Raw genomic sequence first — 26090 nt, 5'->3', positions numbered from 1 at the left:
CCACGGGCATCCTCTAGTAATTGAATAAAAATTAGTGACAACGAACCACATATTTAATTCCGAAAGTGAATACAGCACATTTCATGCCGCAATTAGATGGTTCATTGTCGGTCTATTTTATTAAATAAGAGTACAAAGAAAAGTTCTGAATGTGGGTAAAATAAAGCCAAATAGGTACCTGCGCCACAATATCTTAGCGCATTAGAGCCAGGGGTAATGGCCGGCGATTGCGATGATTAACACGTGCCCCGGTGGGGACATCAGCTATTATTAGTTCGCGATCACGCGCTGGGAATACGAAGCTCCATCACATAATTGCTGGATCGAGTCGATGATCGGATGTATTGTGTGCCTTTCTGTTAAGATAAATGCTTTTTCTTTGTTAGCTAACTTCAATGGTTTTCAATTTTTCATGTCCATTTCTTCTATTACGAACATAATTTATGAAAAATGGTTTATTCTTGTTCTGGCTTCGGTCAGAGGATTGGGTTCTAGAGTTGTTATGTTGCAATTGATGAGGTTTGAATAGCTAGGGTAGATGGTCGCTATAAGGGCTGACGTGGAAGCGACTTAAGTAGGTTTAATTAGGGTAGTCTATTCACATTGGAGACGTATCGTTGGTCTCATGACCTATCAGTATAGATCATGAAACCAACTCAGTAAGTGTGAGGGTTACATTAATTATTGTTAAGGGTAGTTCATGTTGTCTCGTAGCGTGAGAGTATCCTGTATCATACATCCACGAAGGCTCGCTTAATCTAAAGGTTATAATCCTGACTTATCATTATTTATCTATTTATCATCATTATCTAAGGTTCCCTTTTCTTAGATATTCGTCATAGGTATAAATTGCATCTATTTGTTTCGGACTCTGTTGTAAAGCGATATTTATTCAGACCACGTACGCTCGGTCTAGTCGTCCCTTTGGCCTCGGGCTGCCACGTACCTGATTACTACTGCTTCCGAGTAGGTACCTACTATTCGACTCAGCGGGGATGGAGAGAGCAATGCTCGGAGTTTCTCTGCATGATCAAATCAGAAACTGACTAACAACGCAAGATCGAATCTTATGGTAGTAGGTAAAAGATAGACGGACGGATGGACGGACGGATTCAAATTGTAGGTACCTATGTAGGTAAATTTTTAGGCCAGTGTGTGAAACTTCAAAGCTACACATTTTCATAGAAATCTGGAAAACAACACAGACACAGATACTTATAAATTTCTAGAACGTGTCTACAATTGTATACCTATATTTCACTTTTAGTAATTAAATTACCTACTTAACTTTATTTCCGCTTCCATCCTATCATTGGTATCTTTTGGCCTCACAAATTACACAATAAACGAACTAGACGGACGAGTTAAGGTTAATATTACATAATGTTACGTCATATCCGTGTAATGACATTGCCAGTTGGGACTTTCACTCGCCGTGTGAGATAATTAAGTTAAACAGGAATTAGCTCTCGATTAACACGTATTTACAGATCACTAGATGATACCCGCGACTTTTTACGCGTTTTGGTTTTTTAATCCTGCAGAAACTCTTTGTTTTCCCGGGATAAAAGTAGTAGGTATATATCGCTCTTCCAGGATGCAAGGTAACTTTGTGCCAAAATAAATAAATGCCCACAACTTTGTCGGAGTGGATTAAGGTTTTCAAAATCCCGTGCGAACTCTTTGATATTCTGGCCAGAAATATTGTAGTCTATGTCCTTTCCCGAGCTATCTTTATGTCGAACTAGAGGATGCCTGCGACTTCGTCCGCGTGGATTTAGGTTTTTAAATATCCCGTGGGAACTGATTGATTTTCCGGGATAAGAAGTTGACAATGTCAATTACAGGGACGCAAGCTACCTCGGTACCAAATTTTATCATACAAATCAGTCAAGCGGATGGGTCTTTAGGAATCCCGCGGGAACTGTTTGATTTTCGGGGATAAAAAGTAGCCTATGTCCGTCCCGTTTAACCATTGTAACAGTTTAACCAACTCTGTACCCGTCAGAATTGGTTAAACTGTTGGGCTGTGAAAAGGTAGCAGACAGACAGACACACACTTTCGCATCTATCTATCAACTAATTTTGAATTAATACTTATAGATTTATTTGGGTCTATCATTCATCCAGGTTTACGTTTTTTAGACATCTCGTAAAAACAAGAAAGCCGTACGCATTGTCAATACTTACCATATAAATTAACAAGTGTAAATTAAAAATTTATAACACCCGACAAGTGAAGATTACAGTAATAACTAGAAAAGAGCTGATAACTTTCAAACGGCAGAACCAATTTTCTTAGATTATAGCTAAGAACACTCTCGATCAAGCCACTTTTCAAACAAAAAAAACTAAATTAAAATCGGTTAATTGCTTTAAGAACTACGATGCCACAGACAGATACACAGATACACACGTCAAACTTATAACACCCCTCGTTTTGGGTCGGGGGTTATAAATCAGAATCGATATGCAGCCTGCATAATGCGAATAACTTTGATTGTCACAAACGACGGCCATTTGGTAATCGCTGTTACCTCACAGTATGTCGTAACTGGTAGATTGGTGGTGGTAGCAGTAGCGCGAGCGGTCTCCAACGGTACGGTGGCCTTTGCAACTTTCACGGTAGGTTGGGTTACCTTGTGTGATCGTAATACGTATATTTTTATAGCGTATTTTGTGATTGTGATGTTTTGTTATTGTTTGTTGGATCTGTATTACGTTATTTTATGGTAATACTATAGCCGTAAGTATAGCATCGGAGTGGGTTTAAACATGTGCAGTGGTTTAAACTCGTTGCTAAGGACGCGAGCTGGTTAAGACCTTTTTTTATTTATCAGTAATTATCGTTCAGATTTAAGAGTATTTTGTAGGGTTCCGTACCTTAAAATGAAAACAGGAACCCTTATAGGATCACTTTGTTGTATGTCTAACTGTGCGTTTCTCCGTATGTCTTGCGTTAGTTAGTTTTGCGGTTCGTTAACATAAGTGATTCTTGCCGTTTTACTTCTTCTGTAGGACGGAACCCTCAGTGCATGAGTCCGACTCACACTTGGCCAGTTTTTCTTTTGGTTGACCTGATTTTACCGAACATACACTTGAACTTCAAATTAATTAGAATAGCGGTAGGTATCTCTGTTTTTCTTCGTTATCATAATAATTGTCGTTGGATGGAAAATATCATATTCAGATAGGCATTTTAATATAATACTTTGGTGGGTGTCCACTTGTTTTGTGCTCAGCTTCGAGCTTTATCTCAATTTTTTATAATGGACCGATTTTAATTAAACAACAATTAAGAAACAGTAGGGTATTTAAGTTGAACCCTGGAGAGTGATAATAATAATAATAATAAAGCCCTTTATTACTGAACAACAGAATGAAGTTTTACAGAAGTTTTGTATACAACTATAGTACCTAGGTATAATCTAACTAGTACATTTTTTAATTTTATTATTTTAACATAAATTTTATTATTTTAACATTAATGTAGGCACTTATTTTCTTAATTACTTATTATTATATTTTTCTATATATACATTTTTATTTTTGTTTTGTTTATTTTATCTTCAGTTTTTCTAATTTTAGTATAAGTACCTACTTTCCTTTATAACATTCCAGAGTTTGGCCTAGCTTACTGTTTCAAACAAAGTTTTATCTCAAAATATGATAATAGGTAGGTGCTAAAACTCTAAGTTATTTTTCTTTCTTTTTGATTGAAATATTCTTTTTATATTTTACAATGAGTAGATATACAAATTGCAAGTTAAGTTATAAGTAATATTCATTCTTATGTACTTGTCTACTAAACGGAAAGCAACACAAACAATTTGTTTTTATTTTTTTATTACATTGATTACACCTAGAAAAATCTGTTAAACAAATTATTTGGTTTACTTACTTATATTATTTTTGATATGTAATCCAAGAAAGTACTTTTAACAATTAAACTGTATGTTAAGTAGTTGTATTATTTTTATCCTAATGTATAATATTGCAAGCTTTTTAGTAACATACTGCAAGTATAATATTATATAAAATTATTTTTTAATTGGAAATTCCTACTATAATCTCTAATCAGTGAACAAATTACTTAAATGCTAATTAATTTCCAGTAGATACCTAGTTAACTGTCTAGCTGTTCAGTACACCCTTAAGGTGTGAGGCCTGGAGAGTGATACTCGTAATATTATATAGGCTACTACAGTTCTATCAAACTGCGAAAGTTTCATCTGAATCAGTTCAAGGATATTTGGGTATTGCGCGCAGAGCTTCAAATCAAATAAACAGATCAATCTTATAATTGTATAGTAATAGATAGTAGTAAAAGATTGATTTATTATGCGCCATATTTCCTAAGCCATTATTTTCTATTTATCTTGAATTTTACTGATTGCTAAATTTATCTAGACTCTAGACATCCTTGAAACGTAAAAATCAAATGTCTTTGACAATTCTTGACACTTTGTGTTATTTAAAAAACGTTTGTTCCTAATTAAATAAACTTTGATAAAATGAACGGTATTTTAGAGCAGCCTAGGTAATCCGGTGTTTGACAACTAGCCTAATTAGTATCTTTTTTCAAACTTCAAACATGCGCTTAGTATGCAAATATCTATGAAATACTGGCATGTGACGTCACAATGATTTGACGTGCTTTTTTACTTTAATCGATAATTTAAAATGGTTATTACACTTGATATGTGTAATAATTAATTATAATGAGATTAAATAATTATTTTATTAATTTAATAGGTTGAACTTGTCGTAAGAATTTAAATGTGTCCCTCGATCGTTAATAACAATGCTCCGATTAAAATAAAGATAAATCAACAACAATACTCAACTATTTAAGTGTAATTAGTTGCAATTAATTGCCACGTCGTCGGATGATTATAATGTGACGGCGAGCAAATTTAATTGTCTCGTAATTGTTATTAAATGTCTCGTTAATCATTACGTAGCATGAACACTTTCACTTGTATATTATAATGTTTTAATGGTATAAATCATCATTGACATAATATGCCATTTTCAGAGAGAGAGAGAGACATTTTATGACCAATACACAGGATTCTATTAGAAGTTTGCAATGTATTCGCAATTTAAGTATCTGACTGGCGCGTACGCAGAAGTACCTATCTACGCATTGTCCGTTGCGTAGATAGGTGCCTCTATGTAAGTGCCTCGGGATCAATGCCGCGTTGTAGGTGGGGCATTGATCCAGAGTTCTGCACGGTATACATTGCGGTTTGAAAAATACTAAATCACTAAAAGTACAAGGCAAATGGTCATTTGTATTGGATTGTGTTTAAGTAGCATAATAATAGCGTTAAGTTTTCGGTAGCATTTTAATACAGTAGAGACTCGACTAACCGGGCTAATAATTGTTGTCGTAAGGCATTCGGATAATCGTAAATCCGGATAATTGAATGTATGAAGAAAAGCGATTTTTGTACATACAATATATTATTAACACATAATGTTAGGTCTTTATACAGAACAACAAATACAAATTGAACCTCTCAACTAAAATCAATGTTTATTAAAAGAGTAAATATACATTTTCGTACATACATAATATGTTATGTATGTAGTTGGTTACATTTTCGTACATACATACTCGTAACATGTTATGGATGTAGTTGGCGATTCGGATAATCGCGGATCCGTACCTATAACTGAGGACCGGATAATGGAGTCTCTCCTGTAATCACAACCTGTAAGTATACCAAAATATTAATGTCACTTAGCGTCATTTATTTGTCTAGTCATAGTGGAAGGCTACAGAAGATTCTCCGGGATAAAAATCAGCCTATTTCCTTTTACAGCAAACAAGACGTTATCTTTGTACCATGTGAAAATCGGTTAAACGGACGGACACATTCGCACCTACAGTATTAGTTAGTATGGGTAGGGAAGACAATAGTCACAATAGATTCTCTTTAATAATATTAAATGACAATTCGTTGAAATTAATAGCTACGTCACCAGATAATTAATTAATGATTGTATGACAGGAACTCATTATAGCGAGTCACAATAATATGCTCGCAGCTGTAATTGATGTCCCATTAGTCATTATGTACGAATTAAAGATTTCGTAACTTGTTTAAATAATGGTCTTATATCATTTACTAATTTGAACTATTAACTTTGAATTGACATACTTACCTAAGCTTTATTTTTAGGTAAATACTGACTGATTAAATGACAATAACTTCTGCAAACTAACTGCAAACGCAAAATTCCTGTTTTATGCACCACGCACGCCTAAAGTCATTTTTACTTAAAAAACTTCGTGTCTAATACCTCGATACCTCTTTTCGTCCTTTTATCTCGTGGAATGTAAATCAAGTTCTAGTTTTTTGTCAAAGATAAAACTAGCCTCATATAACCTAATGAATTAAAAACGTGTGACACAAATCCAGCTCAAGGGTATAAGAATGTGCCTACTAAGTATGTACACAGTGTGAGTACTTATAAAAACTTTTAAAGCTTATTTATATATAAAATACGATCTAAGTATATTTTATGAATAAGCTTTTAGAGGGTAACTGCCGAGTTTCTTGCTGGTTTTTCTGGATAGGCGGGTGATTCCGAACTGGTGGTAGACGCATTTGAGATTCAAATTACTTATTGAGTTTAATTTGAATAATAAATCTTTCTATCTCTATTTCTTTTTCCCCGCACGGGGCGGTTTCCATTTTCGTTCTCCATTATTAAAATCGAACTATAAGATCCTAACGCTTGGATCCAAAAATTTGAAATTCACTATGGATCACTGTAACAGCCATACGTGCCTACGGTTACTAACACCTTGTTAACCATAAGCTTATAAATTTTTAAGACTGAAATTTATATGCGGAGGTCAAAATGATAACCGAAAAAAAACTTCGGTTAAATTCTGGTAGGCAACGTGCTATTAGAACGAAGTTGGAAGAAGTACAAAAACGTATAAAAACCAGCTCTTCTATGAAAAAATAAAACATCAAACCTTTTAGATAGTAAAAGCTAGTTATTTCTTCAGCCGGTCCGTAATTAAGGTTATGGTAATTACCTGAGGGCCAATTAAAACAATTTCAATAACAAAGGTAAGGTCTTGCGTCTTGGAGCCGGAAATTTTACTTTGTAATATGATTTTTATTCGTTCCGGCGTTTATTAGGGTACCGGAGTGAAATAGCGTAAAGTTAACAGGGCTCTCTCCGTCACTCGTTTCATACAATCGTAGTTCCAATTTCATTTGAATATTAAGCAACCAAAGTCCATGAAATTTTGCAGACATATTCAAGAAACTAATATCTATGTCTGTCGTTTTCCAGATTTCTGTTAAAATATTCGGTTTCAAAGTTACGCGGTCTTAAAAATTTTCATACAAATCTTTGAGCCCCTGTAGTTTTAAAACTACATATTTTTAGAAAAATCTAAAACACCACAGACACAGATATTAGTTTCTAGAATATGTCTGCAAAATTTCATGGACTTTGGTTGCTTAATATTCAAATGAAATTGGAACTACGTTTGTATGAAACGAGTGACGGAGACAGCCCTCTTAACAGGGCTCTCTCCGTCACTCGTTTCCACTCGTTTCATACAATCGTAGTTCCAATTTCATTTGAATATTAAGCAACCAAAGTCCATGAAATTTTGCAGACATTTTCTAGAAACTAATATCTGTGTCTGTGGTGTTTTAGATTTTTCTAAAAATATGTAGTTTTAAAATTACAGGGGTTCAAAGATTTGTATGAAATTTTTTAAGACCGCGTAACTATGAAACCGAATATTTTAACAGAAATCTGGAAAACCACAGACATAGATATTAGTTTCTAGAATATGTCTGCAAAATTTCATGGACTTTGGTTGCTTAATATTCAAATAAAATTGGAACTACGATTGTATGAAACGAGTGACGGAGACAGCCCTCTTAAGATATTAAAATTGCAAAATAGCTGTAAACAATAGCAACCTGTCAATTGTTCTGAGCTCGGTCGTTCGCGGACAAAAAGGAAAACATCCCCGTGGTTCTAAAATAAGCAGCTTTCCTGTCAATTTTAATAGTAATTAAAAATATGTATTAGTTTATTTAGGCCCAATTTTTTAATCGCCATAATAACGACGAGGTGACCGTATTTTACATAGTTAAGTTTATCAATCAAACTTCTCAATATTATGCATGAAATTTATTCTTAACCGACTTCAAAAAAGGAGGAGGTTTTCAATTCATCGGAATCTTTTTTTTTCATAAATTTTAGCCATTGAAAACTGTCCCTTATTAATTTAATTCATTAAAAAAATTCCCTTGACATTTTTATGATGGTTTGATTGGTTTGTTAGAGCTTAGAGCTAACCTAACATCTTAATTTATTGGAAGTACCTACCTACTAGAAATTATATAAAAATCTTACCAAATCTTCCAACGCTTTGCTTATTTAACTAAAAGTTTTTAACACTTTTACATTCCAATGACCATTGACAAAGATGGCTAGGTGGGATGGCGCAAACTCAAACGTGAAGATCATTTCATAATAATCAATGTGCCAATCGATTAGTTGGTCTGAACAGTCACAAAACGCGATTGCAATTTTAGCATACATTAGCATGCAATAGATAGTTATTGAAATGTAACACTATAGGGATGTAATTAAGGTAGTTTTACGCCAGAGCAACAATATGCGACAAAATGGCATACCACAAATAGAAACATTAATTTTTGCAGCCTTAAGGAACCTGGGTGTATAGTCCATTTTTATTAACTAGTCTAATTTTATGTCTAACCTAGTCTATTTTTATGCCAAAACAACATCGTCAGAGTAAACTAGAGTAAGAGAACTCTTGGTTTGATCCTGAATCGACGACATATCAAATACATGCATACAACCCTACCCGTTGCACTATTGTCGTACCCACTCCTGGCACAAGCTTTACGCTTAATTGGAGGGTAAAGGGAAGTATTAGTCATGATTAGCATGGCTAATATTCTTAAAAAAAAACATAAGACTGTCGAAGAACAAACAGACACACACATTTATAATATTATGGTCAGTGATAAAGCCGTATAGCATGCTGCAATGTTGCATTATGTTGCTCTGACTTAGGTGAAGCTTTACAAACTTCGAATTGCGGCTAGCCTGGCCCTTGGCTAATTTTCTTTAGACAACCTTATTCTTCTTCCTTATGCTTTCTGTTTTTGAATAATATTGAATAATTAACTAATTTTGATAATAAATTATGGTTGGTAATATAAAAAAATATGATTTTCCAACTTTAACTTTATATTTCTTTAGGTAACTTATTCATGGTAGGTATGTTCCATGTTTGATCAAAACCCTAAATATACCTTTGACGTTGTTAGTTTTGTAATTTTTTAGTTTCTTAAAATACACGAATTTTATTTCGTTTTATTTAAGGGTACCCATGAAGTTGTCTGAATAGTCTTAAAAGAGAGAAATAAAATATTATCATGATTTATCTTTAAAGTGTCATGACCCTGAGGTCAAATAGAAAGACAAATATAATTAATAGCTTATTTGCTGTCGGGCACAAATAATTTAATAGATATAGCTGACTTATTTTCAGAACTCGAACAATAAAAAATAGAATTATCAGAGTGTAATACGTTTAGTTGGAGAAGCGCGTGTGGAGTGTAACCTTAACAGATGAATGAAGGCCGAACGTAAAATTACGTAGAAATTTATTTTAATTACAAGTGTAAATTAAAAATTTATAACACCCCCGACAAGTGAAGGTTACAGTAACTAGAAAAGAGCTGATAACTTTCAAACGGCTGAACCAATTTTCTTGAATTATAGCTAAGAACATTCTCGATTAAGCCACCTTTCAAACAAAAAAAAACTAAATTAGAATCGGTTCATTAGTTTAGGAACTACGATGCCACAGATAGATACACAGATACACACGTCAAACTTATACCCCTCTTTTTGGGTCGGGGGTTAAAAACAACCATTGGCATGATGCAGTCGCACGAATTTTTTTCCTAAGCATTATGTCACTTCCTATAACGGTGAAGGAAAAGTGGAAAACATCTTGAGGAAACCAGCTTGTCTGAAGTTTTCGATGTTTTCAAAGGTGTGTGAAAACTGCCAATCAGACTATGGCCTAAGCTCATCTGAGATGAGACCTGTTCTCAGTAAGAGCGATTTTTATTTTATTTTATTGATGATAATAATTATAAGTTATAATTTTGTATCAAAATTATTATGATACAAAGCTTCCTCGTGTTTGAAATCGATTATATAAATGAACCGACAGCGATACCCACTCGATATTCTCGATAGTATCGAACACGCCACTCCACATTACGCTCCAATTGTCACGATTATCTATAACTACTGAAAATGCACGGTATAATTTCATAGATAAATTCGCAACACCGACATCGGAGTAAAGCGGTCAAGTGCGCCGCAATCAACGCTTGGCCCGATGATAGCTCGTTAGTCTACCTTGGCCTGTTCATATATGAAATAAATATTTTTTTCCCGCGACTTTATCTGTGGTTCAGATTTTTTAATGTACCATCCATCCATACAGACATTCATACATATCTACTTTTGTTTTGCAGCCTACTTGAGAAAATAAATATTATTGATTGATTGATAAAGATCTCATTGAAAGTATGAATTGTTACGGCTATGCTCACGTATTTAGTCGATGTAAGTCCGACTAGTTTAAAAGTTAAGATCTTATTGAAATTTTCCAAAATCTTTTCTTAGCTCTTAAGAAATTTCAGTACAAAATCACAAGTTATATTAAACCCAGCTGTTTGAGTGTAAAGTGCGCACAAAACTAGTAGTCAAATTTTTAAAAAAAACGACTTCATAACTCAGTGAGTTTCTTCTTTTACATTTCTATTTTCCCGGGCACGTAGGTTGTTTAAAGATCCAGTTGGAATTTCAAAAAAATCCTTTTTAGTGAAAACTCATGTTATAAAGATTGGAGAACGGACATCCAAAATCGCAAGTTTCTTGACTCAGCGGTTTGAGCTATACCTACTTATCTAGAAGAAAAATAAAATAAATAAATAAATAAATATGCTTTTATTTCGGACCATAATGCTAACAGTACAGAGTACAAAACATAGAAACATAGAGAAAAAATAAGGATCACGAAAGCTTAATCCTAAAACACACAGTTTTTCATGCATTTATATCAGTCAGTCAGTTTCTCCTTTCATATAAATATATTTATCTAAAGTAATTTAATTACATAATTAAATATTTAAATCATTGAATTCCATTAGGGAAACAATTGTATTTAAATTATTACTATTTATTAAATTACCTATACATTTCATTTTATCCGCTTCCATTTCTCCTTTACAATATCCGAATATGTTATTCAGTGGAAATGTAATTCGTTCAACGTTTTATGTAACTCAATACGCATACATTAAGCATTATAAAACAATTCACATTATTTTATTCATACGCGAACTCAATTTTAAAACAAACCTATAATGTGTACGTACATTAGCAACGTAACCTAAAATAATATGTTCTAAAGGCTGATTTACGCCTGAGCAACAAAAGCGACAATGTGATATGCTACAATAATAATTATATTCTTTTTAAAACATTAATTTTGAGGCTCCAACCAGCATGTGGCAAATTTTATTTTATTAACCCCCGACCCAAAAAGAGGGGTGTTATAAGTTTGACGTGTGTATGTGTGTATCTGTGTACCTGTGTATCTGTCTGTGGCATCGTAGCGCCTAAACGAATGAACCGATTTTAATTTAGTTTTTTTTGTTTGAAAGGTGGCTTGATCGAGAGTGTTCTTAGCTATATCATCCAAGAAAATCGGTTTAGCCGTTTGAAAGTTATCAGCTTTTTTCTAGTTACTGTAACCTTCACTTGTCGGGGGTGTTATACATTTTTAATTTACACTTGTTTGGACATTGTCATGTTGTCGTATCAGAATGTTTCGGTAGTTTTTGCTACATTTTAAATGGTAGTGTACCATGTGGTCCTGTAGCATGCCGCAATGTCGCACTATTTTAACAAAGTTTAATAGAACAACTTTTTTATGTAGTGAAAATTCATCGCCCTTGACTGCGATCTCATTTGGTTGTATACGTGAGGATGCAGTCCGATATGAAGGCAGTATGGTAGTTTTAATCGATTTCTACGCGGCATTATACCTATTTGATAACGAACCGGAACGCTAACTCGCTTGGCGATATGATTTTTCGGTAAGGTGGTAACTAGACACGACTGAAGCCACCCACCAAACCAGACCAACGACAGTTTAGAAATTATAATATCCTTTTCCTTGCCGCGCCTTGGGTGCTCCCCTTATAGGACAGCGCTGGCCACTGCACCGGATTGGTAATGCACATGTAATGCTATGCTTCTAACAGCTATGCTGTGTGATGCTATTCTTCTAACAGTTTTTTTCTTTCTAGCTATCTCTGTTTGTATTCTTTGTTGTTTAAAGTCATGAGTTCTTTAACGCAAAATGTGTGCGACTTTTGGAAGCAATTTATTTGAAAATCCATACTTAATAATTATAAATGCGAAAGTGTGTCTGTGTGTCTGTCTGTCTGCTACCTTTTCATGGCCCAACAGTTTAACCGATTCTGACGAAATTTGGTACAGGGTTAGCTTATATCCTGGGGACGGACATATTATATAGGCTACTTTTTATCCCGGAAAATCAAAAAGTTCCCACGGGATTCCTAAAAACCCATCCGCTTAACCGATTTGTATGGATTTTGGAACCGAGGTAGCTTGCGTCCCTGTAATTGCCACAGGCATTTTATCCCCAAAATTCAAACAGTTCCCACGGGATCTTTAAAAACCTAAATCCACGCGGACGAAGTCGCAGGCATCCTCTAGTTATAAATATGTACAATAACTTTTATGTTTCAATATGTGATTTTTGGGTATTTAATTTAAAACTTAAAGAGATGATTTAATCACTTAGGTGTGATTGCAAGCAAGTGTTATTTATTAAAAAAAAGATGCAAATATTATGCAAAGATTATGTATGAAGCGATAAAAGGCTCCTTTCACTTTGCATTTTATACTTGTTTTACGACTGTCAGTTTGTCAGTTGTTTTTGCTTATTATCACAGTTAGAGAACAAAAACCACAAGTTAAATCTTAAACACAATCGCTATTGTTTATTGTTAACCATATACACGCTATAGTTTAGCATTCATTTAGTTAATTAAACCTACATGATTTTCTTATACATATTTCCTGAACTTTACTACCTACTCTTTCTTATTTACTGTGTACTTTTCTATTAAATAGTGGCACTTTCTAATTCATAATCTTTGAAACATATCAGTTTCAGTTATTGTTATTGTTAACTCATATTTTTTCATTTATTTATGACTGTAATGATTGATATAGCTAATGTTTTTTTAAAAAAATAATTTAAAAACAAGTTGCTACTAGACGATTTTGTTAAAATTCAATCAGTCTTATAAAAAAAATTACAAGTACTATGTGCCATAGATACAAAACATAAAAAAGGGTACAAGAAATTCGCGTTGAATTTCAGAATCACGTGCCTACTTTTTAAGTATTAATACAAAAGAGTTATTTATAGCCAAAATATACAATGAAATATTTATAAGTTTACACATTTTTCATATTCAATAAAACATTTCATGAAAGAGCCAAACATGTGAAAATTTTTCATATATAAAACAGGAGACTACCCTTTTCTGAATAGGATCAAAGGCTTAGGCATACTATCGTATGAATTATTATAAGGAAATATTGTGTTTTATAACAACAAGTTTTATCAAATATTTTACGGTTTCTTTTTCGATGTACTTTCGTACTTACTTATTATATTTTTTTTGTTAAAAAGAATATTAGTCATGCTAATCATGACCAATACTCCCCTTTCCTCTCCAATTAAGCGTGAAGCTTGTGCCAGGAGTGGGTACGACAATAATGCAACGGGTGGGAACCGCCGACCTTTCGGAATTCAGTCCGCTCCTCAACCGTTGAGCTATCGACGCTCTAAGGTTATACATAAATTCTTCTTCTTTAGCCTGAAATATGCAACCTAATGTGTACCTTTTAATAAAATAATCTACCGTTTCACAACTAAATTATTTTCAATTTTATTCATAACCATACTCCATACTAGTTTTCAAAAATAAACGTTTTTTCTTTCAATGATTTAGACTGGTTTGAATAAAAAGTAGCTAGTAAAGACTTCTGCAAAGTAACTCCTGCTTCCCTATACAACATTTTTATTAGAATCGCTCGGCGCATCACCTCTTATCGTCATCACCTAAGATTAGTTCTTAGCTTTGAGGTCACCAGAGATAATATCTGGGTCGCCATTAGGCACACAAACGTCAATTAATCTGCGACTATCTACATCCTACTAATTACTCGATATAATTATGTTGCATGGATGGAAATGCATGTTCCGAATTCCACGAACATCTAGTTATATTATAAAGCCATGTACATATAACCATGATCCTACACTAAAAAGAATTATTTTATAGATGCCCTAATGTCCTTTACTTGTGTATGATCTGTAATTAACGACCGCCCGCGGCTTTGCTCGGCAAAAATATAAACCAATTATATTTATTCACCATCTCGTAGGAATTTCAGAAAATCTATACTATCAGAATAAATGCAAAGCAGGGGCTCGATTACGGTAAAATGACAGTTCTATGTGGTGATCGCAATCACCTCGATTGGTGGACGCTCGCTCGCTATTGCCCACAATGCAAGGTTGCAACAAGAATACCATAAATGCAGCCAATCACAACAATGCAATTTTAATAATGATTGATGCAGGTTTTCCAGAATCGACCTGCAGGTATAGTTTCGAATAGATTACTGCTCCATTAAAAGACAATGAAAAGTAGGTTGTTAGATACATTGTTCTGAAGTTACAGGGTATAGTAAAACTCATCATAATGCATGATAGCACATTATTAAAATAATATTAAGTTGCACTCGTCTGCCAGTAAACTATAGTCAGCTTAACTGCGGTCTAATTAAATCCCCAACACTAATTTGCAGTAGGTCAGCCGATGGATATTTTGCATAAAGTAATAACGTGGTCACACACTGCAAAAAAGGTGGATGTTCCAAATTCGTCGGAATCTTCTTTTTTTTTGCTGGTTCTTCTCGGTAGGAAAAGCATTCCGAGCCAGTGGTGAACGTGATGATTCAAAAGTACTTGTAAAAATTTAATTGAATAAAAATATTTTGAATTTTTTTACTGCTGCTTCGCTAGTTTAGAGGTTAGTATGTTCGATTGCGGATGACGAGGTCTTGTGTTCGATAGGTCAAGCTAAAGATAGTGAGGCATTGGGGTTTCTGTTAAGAAACTCTCAGCACTAGCCCGGAGTTAGGAAGTAGGGGGTGTTTCACTCCCGTATCGTGGAGAGCACGTAAAGCCGGTCCTGCGTCGTTCGTGTCGGATTTCCGTCCCATCGGGCTATGAAATTGAGAGAATAGAGAGTGCATCTGGGTTTGTGCATACACTACTGCACTATAATATCTCCCGCGCATATGGCTAATCTCTATTATGGAGATTGACCGCCGCGCCATGGCCGATACTCGGTCGGTAGGATTATTATTCATTAATAATAACGTGGTCAAAAGGTACCTAATCTCGCAATAAATTATAAATAGGCATGTCAAAGGCCGTCGCGGTTGGAACGTGAGAATAACCTCGTTGCATCATTGCACGCAGAATTTCAATGAACTTCCATAGTTTAGCGTTGAAAGTGAACACGCGAACGTGTTTGGAATGAGCCTCAATAGTTCAACGGTTAAGGACTGAAATACGAAGGTTGGCGATTCAAAGCCCACCCGTTGCATAATTATTGTCGTACCTACTCCTACTACAAGTTTTATTATAATAACTAGCTGATACTCGCGACTTCGTTCGCGTGGATGTAGGTTTTTTAAAATTCCCGTGGGAACTCTTTGATTTTCCGGGATAAAAAGTAGCCTATGTGCTAATCCAGGGTACAAACTTTCTCCTTTATAATATTAGTGTGATATCCTTAGAGGCAAGAGAAAAATAGAACATGAAAATACTAGAGGAATATACGCTGAATTTAGTAGTGAGGTGTGCAATACTCCAAGTAATATATTTGAACAGTTCCGGAATTTAAAATTTATTGGAATAACTAATTGGAAAAACAATTTGTTGTTCATTGAACAAAAAAATTCTCACGCTTTTTTAAGGTTAAATGCATCATTAAACTCATTACTTACCTACATTCATAGGGCCTTGAGGAATATCAGTATTAATTTAATTACATACTCCTCAGTGTGAACTATCGACTCTTCATTAATTTTAGCTTAGAACTTTAGTGCTTAGCTATCTTTGAATAGAGCTTGTAAGGATTTGCGCTTTTGTCTAAAGATCACCTCATCATTATTAATTAACCAACGTCTGATTTAGATTTTAAAAAACTCGTTGATATTCCAGGATAAAAACTAGTCTATGCCACTAGAGTGGCATCTCTACAGCTATATATCCGAAAAAAATCACGTCGATAAACTGCTCCGTTGCGGCGTGATTGAAGGACAAACCAAAAAGCAAACACACTTTCGCATTTATTATGGGTAGTGATTTTTAAACTAAAATCGTTGTTAAAACCATAGGTGTTGCCATTCCACAAAATAGTAGCCCTAAATTATTTACGTTTCTGCCATGAACACAAATTATTGTCTCACAATGATTATATATAGAGAAAGTCACGCAAGAAACTTAAGATAGAAAAAAATTGAGGAAAATATTCGTTACATTATAGATGACAGAGAACTTCTATTACGCAATGCAAATGTAACTGTGTACCTACCTACTACAACCAAATATAAAGCATTTTCAGAAAATAGATTATTATAAATTAACATAATGTAATTTCTTATTCTTTCGCCATCACTAAACCACAAATCCACGAAATAGATTTATTTATACCTAGGATGTAGATGAAACAATCTATTCTGTGGTTAACACAGCGCATTCTTATTTATTTATTTTATTTTATTATTAATTTCCTTTTCTTTATATTTCCAGACTATGAAGCTGTTCTGGTGCTGTGTAGCGGCAGTATTGCTAGCAATAACCAGCGCTGCGGTCGACGTTGAAAAAACAGTACAACAAGTGCAGAGCATACTCAAGGCGAATGCTTTATTACCCAGATTAACAAGAGCTGAAATAATAGATCTACTTAATGATATAAGAGAAGAAGACGCTAAAAGTAAACCAATATCTGGACAAAAAACTAATGAAATTAAAACTACAACTACAAAACAGAAGCCTGTCGAGTTAACGACAATAGCACATTCAAATGAAAAAGATAATGAAATCAACACGTCATCAAAACTATCAGAAGCAGTTGATGTCAGTTCTAACGGAAAATATGGTTTCAAACCAGTTGAATCCACTACTAAATCTAGTGGGGCAACTCTGACAGTTGTTTTGCCTTATACTCCTCGCGACGGATCATCACTGCAAGAATTGTATACGAGACCTCCTCGTCTCCAACTCGTACCTGAGGAAGTCACACCTAAACCAGTTAAGCCATCAAAATCAGGTACAAAAGTTGATCAATCTGTGAAAAATCATGGAAAAGGTCCCAATAAACAGAAATTTGATTTTCCAGCTGAATTACAGGCATTCTTAGATGCACATGGGCTAAAAGGTAAACCAGGACAAGACAACTTTTTACTACCCCTAGACGGATTCAAGCCTTTGCCACCAGCTAAAATAGTGGATGGAAATGTACAACTACCAGAAAACTTATTGCTCACTTATGATCTTATATCACCATCAGATTTAACAAAATCATCAACTAAGGATCAAGAATTTGCTCAAACTAATTTCTTATATGAGCCTTTACGTCCCGAAATACATTTTGAATTGGACACTTCATCATCTGAATCCAAACACACCGTACTACCACTCGATTTGCCAAAACCGAGAAAAACCAAAGCCATTCAAGAATCACCAAAACCTAATTATGAACCTATAGATTACGATTCTATAAAAGTTATACCACTACCGCAAGGTCCAAATCCAGTGGAAGATGAAGTTAATTTGAATGCTAATCCGGATCAAAATAAGAGACAGACAAATGAAACAAGTGTTCCTGATAGTGAAAGCACCACAACTACTGAATCTACGAATACTGAAAGTGACGCAAAAACCTCAGGAGATACTGAAAGTGACGCAAAAGTTTCCGGAGCAGTTGAGCCAGACGTCGTCGCTTCAAATGCAGATGCAGGCGCATCTATTGCCGATCTCGAGGATTCTTTCGGCGGAGCTGTACCTGCAGAACCTGGAGACTCGGAACTCCCCCCACCCCGGAAAAACGGCTTCTACTGGATGGTAGATTGGAACAGTTTTCTAGAAGTAGGGGATGGTGATACAAAAGTGAACATTCGGTTTGAACCCAAACTTGGTGATCCACAAATGTTCCTACCTGTCACCGTACCGTGATGTGTTCAAAGACATTGAGTAGTGTTCTAGTCTAATGGGGATTTTAGTAAGGTTTCATAGATGAAAGGAATATTCAAGGTTATACAACGTTTACTTGTTTGACAAACTACAACGAGATAGTTCAAAAATATTAGCATTCAATTTTTATGAAAGTGATCAAAACAAAAGCTGAATTAGTAAAAATACTCTTTTATTATTAGGCTTTACCCAAAATGGAGTAAGTAGCACGAGTAGATCGTAAAAAAATGTCTATTACTAAATACATACAATAAATTAACGTATTATTTTGATACTGTATAAATTATACGCCTAGTAAAGTCATCTGCCAGTACGTATTCTAAAGTAGTCTGAAGATGAAACGGATTTACATTTTAATTATAACGTAGATACTCTTACCATCAATTAAAAAGATAGTGATCAAGTATAAAACCATTGTTATTTAAAAAATACTTTCATATATCAAGGTTGTCAACCTTGCATGTAACGATGGACACACAAGCGTTACATTTTCAAGTGAAATGCACAGGAATGCAATCAGTCAGGTCGTGACTACTAGACCAAAGCGGGCATGAAAGCAAAAGGAGCGAAATCGTCGCGTGTGACGTATGCTTTACACTGACTGTGTTATTGCCAATAAGGCTAAGCGCATATTGTTTGTTATCACCTGAGCGAACGTTTCTTGTCACGAGCTAAGCGGTCGTTTTTAGCAGCTAAGATTTCCAACGAGTTGCTCAAAGGGTGGCTCGGGCATCTGTATGGAATTATATTTTGAGAATTTTATACCTACTTTGTACTAAATCTCAGGCTTTTCTGCTGTCTATAATTGGGTGAACACAAACAAACCCACCATAAATCTTTTGTAATATTTTAGGCTACTAGATTATATAAGCAACTTTCATTTAGGTTTTTGCAATTAATCCCGTGAGGACTCTTTGATTTTATGGAATAGAATAGAATAGCTTATATCTGTCTCCAGGATGCAATGTATCTCTGCAGCAAATATTGTCAAAATCAAGCAGACAGGCAGACAGACGAAAAAACACCTTAATATTTATAATATTGGTATGGATATTGAACACCTGCCATAAATTTTAATAATCTAGAGCTTTTTTTAGACGCCATAGCTGCTAGAGCGGTTAGATGCTCAGGCGATAGAAGCAATGTACATGCAGTGTTAGAATCATCTGTTCAGTTGTAAATAGCTCTTTAATTTTAATGGTTTTTAAAATAAACTATGTTGATTAATGTATTTTAATTATCTCCCATTTATTTTTGTACTCTCTGGTCATCTGTTAATATTTTTTGAATTTCCAAGCTCCCTGTATATGTAAGTATAAGTAAATCATGTATGAGCTTAGGACAGAGATAATAAATTATTCGACTCCCGGATAAGAGCTGTGCTTATGTTAAATTTCGTCAAGATTTTAATAATTCCATTCAATGTTTGGCTATTGAGATATATTCTAAATGCTTTTTGACCGTACGTATATATATTATATATTATTATATATTAGTACGTATATTACCGACCGTAGGATTAGGGATATCCAAATCTAGTTTTAAAACTAAAATAATGGAAATTAACTTAAATATCATGAAATCTATTACATAATTGCCACATCTATTACAATTTACAATTTAACGTTCCATCTGATAGACTGCATTAATTTTAATCTAACTTTACTATCAATAAAAAATAATTTATGATTATTATTCCAGTATGTTACGTAACGAGCAGCGTACCTACCTATCTTGTAAATTGTTTCCACAAAAACACTTTCACTGTTGATACAAGCATAAACGTTATTCAAGACCTCGAAAACTACTGGCAAAGTTTCTATAATTTGATTCAATATGTCACCAGCATCTCAAACTTGGTCGTAAGTATTACAAACTCAAATGTTTTGACATAAATTATAAGCATTTGGCGCTATCTACAACCTCACAACTATTATAGCGAGTTTCCATTGTACCTATCAAGCCTTTTGTATTCTCGGAACGTCAAATTCGAATTTATATTATTTTGAATCAGTGATAACTTGACCTACTATTGGGCGTCGGGAGTTTGATTTCCCTGCACACACTTCAGTGACTTTTCGAAATTATGTGTGTTTTAAGGAATCAAATATCCTAACTGTAAATTATATAACGGTGAAAGAAAACTCCGTGAGGAAACCTTAATGCTAGAAAGTACTCCATAATGTTTTTACACGTTTAAGTCAGGGTGTACCACAGGTGGAGCATAGAGTAGGTACTCTCTGATTAGGTGGGGTGTACCACCGGTGGCCACAACACACTATACTTTTAATGTACTAAGAAATTCGCACCACATTGAGAGAACGTATTGTACTCGTATGTAGTTAACGTTGCCGCCGCCCTGTAAAGTTGACAAATATAATTTAGCTCAGGATTTGGACATTGTATCGGGAAGAAGATAAAAATTAAAAATTAAAAAATACAGACATGAATGGCACGAAATGAAAATTATTTCTAATGAAGCACATTAGAAAAAGGTATGTACCAATGCAGATGCATAAACATCCGTGGACAGCTTCCCGTCGATATTGACGGACTAGTACAATGGAAACTCGCTCTTATATTTGTTAGTTTCAAAATCGCTGGTTAGTTTAAACGTTGTGTTGCGCCTAACATCAAACCAATATCAAACTGTTTGAAGTAAGTATCTTTGAATCGAAGTTTTAAGAGGCAATCACTATTCACTACAACTATCCATTTATACATCCATGAACTATCCATAATAATTATTACTATTACTACTCATTATTATCCATAATAATACTTATTATTGTTGCGGATATCTGTCTGTTAAGTACCTATAAAAAATTAAAAAATAATTAAAAAAAGATTCCGACGAATTGAGAACCTCCTCCTTTTTTTGAAGTCGGTTAAAAAGGCAAATGGGCACTTAGCCCCGAAAAATTTAAAGGCGCGTGCCCGGCATTTTATTGAGCACTAGAGGATGCCCGCGACTTCGTCCGCGTGGATTTAGATTTTTATAGGTCCCGTGGGAACTCTTTGATTTTCCGGGATAAAAAGTAGCCTACGTCCGTCCCCGGGATATAAGCTAATCCTATACCAAATTTTTTCAGAATCGGTTACACTGTTGGGCCGTGAAAAGGTAGCAGGCAGACAGACAGACAGACAGATAGACAGATAGGCAGAAAGACAGACATACACACACTTTCGCATTTATAATATTAGTATGGATTAAGCTATCACCAGTCTATGGTAGATGCTTTTGACGATTCAAAAGAACTTGTAAAAGTCTAATTGAATAAAAATATTTTGAATTTGAATTTGAATTTGACTGCCATAATTAGTAGGTATCTACCTACTCACTCAAAAGCAGTTCTTGAAACAGTGAAAATTTATCTTGTACGTTATTCTAAACTAAATCGCTTTTCTATACCTAGGTACTATTATAGGTACATATTTTAATTATTTTGTAACAACGGAAAATAATACTCCTATAGTACAGAGATAATCTCAAAGCCTGAATTTTAAGCTCTAATCTAATTTTAACCGAAATTGCACCATCACATTTCGGTATTATTATGGTAAAATATTATAGTCCATTTAGGTACTAAATAATGTCATTTGTAGTAGAAATTGATCATGCAAAATTAAACAAATTAAGTTAGCTATTAATTAAATTAATCAATTAATTAAATACATAATAATTTAATTATCATTTCAAAGATGACTTTGACAGAGTGAACTAGAGAGAACATACACCTTTGAGAACATTATATAGAACTCTCAGGCATGAAGGTTCCCTCACGATGTTTTTCCTTTACCGTTAAAACTACTGAGTGATACCTATTTAGTCCGCAAAGTCAGAGATGCGTGCCTGGGATCGAATCCCCGACCTCATGAATAGGAAGCAGAAGTCTTAACAATTAGGCTATCACGGCTCTATTTTTTCTCTATCTCTTCTTAAATCTAAAATTAATTAATATTACTTATATGTATTACCTTATCATCAATTATGAAACCTATGCGAGGCAGGCTGCTTCGCATAGGTAAGTAGTAGTGTAAAATGACGTTTGGACGCTGCCTTAGGGCCGGTGCATATATGGCGGAGCGCAGCGCAGAGCATGCCCGTGAAGTTTTGTAATGGCATGACACATTACGCGAATTTGTACCAGAGAATGCGAGGGCAAGCATAGGACTGCGCGCGGATGCGCGAGTACCCGCACGGATGCACAATTCATTTTAGATATCATTTCAATGAAAAATGCTCTGCGCTGTGCTGCGCCATATGTGCCCCGGCCCTTAGGCAGCGTTTTCACGTAATTTCGTCACGAAAATTTAATTTAAGTAAACTCCCATTACATAAACAAACAACTGTCAAATTTCAGTAAACTGTTTAGATTTACCGTGATACATATGAAGCTGCTAAGTGTTTCACTTTGAAGTAAAATTATTAATCTAATCTGATTAATTTAAAGTGTGGCTGTCGTAAGTTAAATTAGTTTTGATATTTCGGATTTGCTTACTTAGTTTACTTGGAACAGATTTTACAAAGCCACTGTTACTTAGTTATCAAACTTTTAGAAAAATGTACACTGACGTAATTATTTAAAAATATTGCACCTGTAAAAATTAAATAGCAATTAGATGCAAGAGAATATTTTGCTATTTAGTTTTTCTTTTTTTTTAATAAACAGACATGACTAAATTATTATTTTTTCTTTTCATCTAAATGAAATAAAGCTTGTACTAGGGTGCTTAGAACAAGTACATCCAAATGGACGCAAGCCTAGATGATACACTACAATAAACTAGCTAGTTACCACCTTAACGGCAACGACAGGTCTTCAGGGTCCGCAATGGGTGGCACACCCAGCAATTAGAGTTCCGGCACGAAATGCACCATAGAAACCTAACAGGGCTATATCTATAAGTTGAACTGTCACACTCTTTCCAAACTTGCCTAATTCCATATTAGACTGCATCATCACTCATCGTAGACTGCATCATCAATCATCGTTACTTACCACCAGGTGCAATTGTGAAATCACAATCAAGGTCTACTTGTCATCGAGTAAACAAGAACAATACTCAATCTCAAGGATTTCTAACTTTGATTGTAATGTTTCAGTTTCAAATGTATGAAAAACATGCGCAAAAATGTGTACATGGAGAAGAATAATTATAAAACTGTGAAGGATATATCTTTCCTTCCATAATAATATTATGATCATTTTAGAGTTATCGCGAGGACGTGTGGACTTTTTTCTGGAAAATGTCATAAACTACTTTTAAGCTAAGCTTGAAACGGACAGATACCCTTTTCTGACAAAGATCCGATAAAATTCATAACCCTTGTCACACACATTTTGAAACACAAATGTGTGTATCTGTTATTTTCCATATTGCATGAATAATAGTTTTTATAACAATAATATTACCTTCGTACAGTTGAAATATGAAAAATATTTTTTCATACATAATATTTCACAAGTTTAGAAAGATTAAATCAAAGATAACGAAGAAGAGAATGACGTGATGTCTTATTACGATTTTTATTTTATTACTCCTATATATTTTTTTAACAAACAAACAGTCCTTTGAAATATGATCAGTTTCCTTTTCAGAGATACTAAAAGTGATATCCAATATTTCAATCACAGATTCAGTTTCGATACTAATCTATAAGATTTAGTACTCCCATTAATATTGACAGAAAGAAAACAACCTGCGAGATATAAATCTTAAGTATAATATATCTTATAGGTACCCTCCTAGTATCTCTAATCCAAATTACAACGTCCTTGGCTACTCCATAATTTACTACAAAAAATATGGTTCACACAAGCCCAACCGTAAAAAAGGGTCATAAATTCGGCTTATCGAAAAAAGCCGCTAAAGAGATAAATGACAATCTCGCAATAAATTATCCACTTCATATTCCCTTTCAATTCTTTGTAGAGCCCGTAAACCTCATTTTGCGGATCGCACAAACAATTTTGCGAACCAGATTTATCACCAAACCACAGACCATAATAATATTTGCGTATGCATTATTTGGTGTAAAGAGTTAAGCACATTTCATTACAATACATATTTACTAATAACTACAATATGAATGTAATTTCAAAGTATTTCATAGAACCAGTACTAGAGCAGTGGCAAATTATTTTGCCATTATTATAGTCAAATTTTTTAATTAGGTTATATCAGAAAACGACCGCGTCATGTAATTTGGCTTTCTTGAATTAAGGTAGGTATTATAAAATCTTATAATATGGGATTAAGTAAATTGTATCGAAATAAATTACATCCATGTAATGCTTGCTGGTGCCTATGACTTCGTCTGCGTTAATTCAGGTTATATAAATCCCGCAAAATTTGTCTAATTTTCCGGAACAGAAGTATACTGTTTAACTGTTTTTTAAGATCGATACAGTGGCGGAGTCATGAAAAAACAGAATTTCCATTTACAACATTGGTATTGGTATTTTACGTTAATAAAAGCAACATTATTATGCAAGACACACACACACTTCTTAGTCAATTAAATTAAGTCTAGAATAACACTAGGAATAATTTGTAAAATGTAATTCTATTTGTCTATTATCAAAAGCATCGATACTTAATAATAATATATTATGCCAGTTTCTTAAGGCAAGGCAATAAGTGGTTATTCTAAGGGTAATAATTTTGATCGATACGGAAATTAGTAGGACTCTAATGTAATTGGTCCACATATGTGTAATCACCCTAAGCCTCAATCTGTTGGATTGTAGATAAATGGAGGCCGTAGCTTGTTAACGAAGTTAGATTATTGATGGGCGATAGGTTATCAGTTCGTGTTCAATGTGCTGTACTGTTTGTTTGCCTCGGGTTTATGATATCGCGTGTACGAAGTTTATGGTTATTGGCAGAGTTAAACTGTGGCTTGAATTCAAATTAAGTAATAATATCAAACTCATATGCATTTAAGGCATCTTGTTAATCAACTTATTGAAATTAAATTAAATGAGTTTATTTCATGTATGAAAACTTGAGCCACTTAGATATGTCAAGACTCTATCTCCAGTTCAGTTTGTAGACTTTACTAAAAAGAGTCGGAAAGCATATAATACCACTCACTCACAAAGTCATGATGCATTACGTAGCTGTCATTCCCATTCCAGGTTAGCCCGCTTCTATCTTAGACTGCATCATCACTTACCACCAGGTGAGATTGCAGTCTTGGGCTTGTATGAAAAAAAAAGACTATGCCAGAAGCCTGCCATGATTCTGATTTATATTTCTTATTGCACTGTCGTAGTTGTAGGCTACTAGGTTGTAGCATCTATTTTGAAAATTACATAGTACTTACACCCTGAGAAAGTTAATCTAATTCTAATCAGGAAAGTGTTGCTCTACCTGGAGGCCACAAAAATAGATAAAACCACAATAGTTCGGTGATAACTGACGTGATATAGAGACCTGCACCCCCTCACCCCAAAAAGAGATGAAGATGTGAGTATAATTAGCCCGCAAAACATTTAAAAACTAGATAAAAATATGTTACCATATAAATCTTCTTAAGATTATTCTATCGATAAATAAAATTATTGATAGACGTATCAATTTCTTTCCTTAGTAA

At 34.3% G+C, this 26090-nt stretch overlaps 1 protein-coding gene across 2 annotated transcripts; it reads left to right on the top strand.

The window, feature by feature from the left end:
* Positions 1-2574: 2574 nt before the first annotated feature.
* LOC123872918 lies at positions 2575-19646 on the top strand. 2 transcript variants are annotated; one of them, XM_045917517.1, is made up of 3 exons: positions 2575-2625; positions 17045-18188; positions 18219-19646. In XM_045917517.1, the coding sequence occupies exons 2-3, from the start codon at positions 17048-17050 to the stop codon at positions 18467-18469; spliced, it is 1392 nt and encodes a 463-aa protein (XP_045773473.1). In that variant the 5' UTR covers positions 2575-2625; positions 17045-17047; the 3' UTR covers positions 18470-19646. The 2 variants fall into 2 exon arrangements, with proteins under 2 accessions (XP_045773473.1, XP_045773472.1); XM_045917516.1 differs by having other exon boundaries at positions 17045-19646.
* Positions 19647-26090: the final 6444 nt, after the last annotated feature.

The sequence above is a fragment of the Maniola jurtina genome, chromosome 16, assembly GCF_905333055.1.
Source record: "Maniola jurtina chromosome 16, ilManJurt1.1, whole genome shotgun sequence".
NCBI lineage: Eukaryota > Metazoa > Arthropoda > Insecta > Lepidoptera > Nymphalidae > Maniola > Maniola jurtina.
This window is presented reverse-complemented; position numbering and strand designations above follow the sequence as displayed.

Bases quoted from the DNA above. Each gene is read 5' to 3' on its own strand.
- LOC123872918 (XM_045917516.1), top strand. From the start codon at position 17,048: ATGAAGCTGTTCTGGTGCTGTGTAGCGGCAGTATTGCTAGCAATAACC.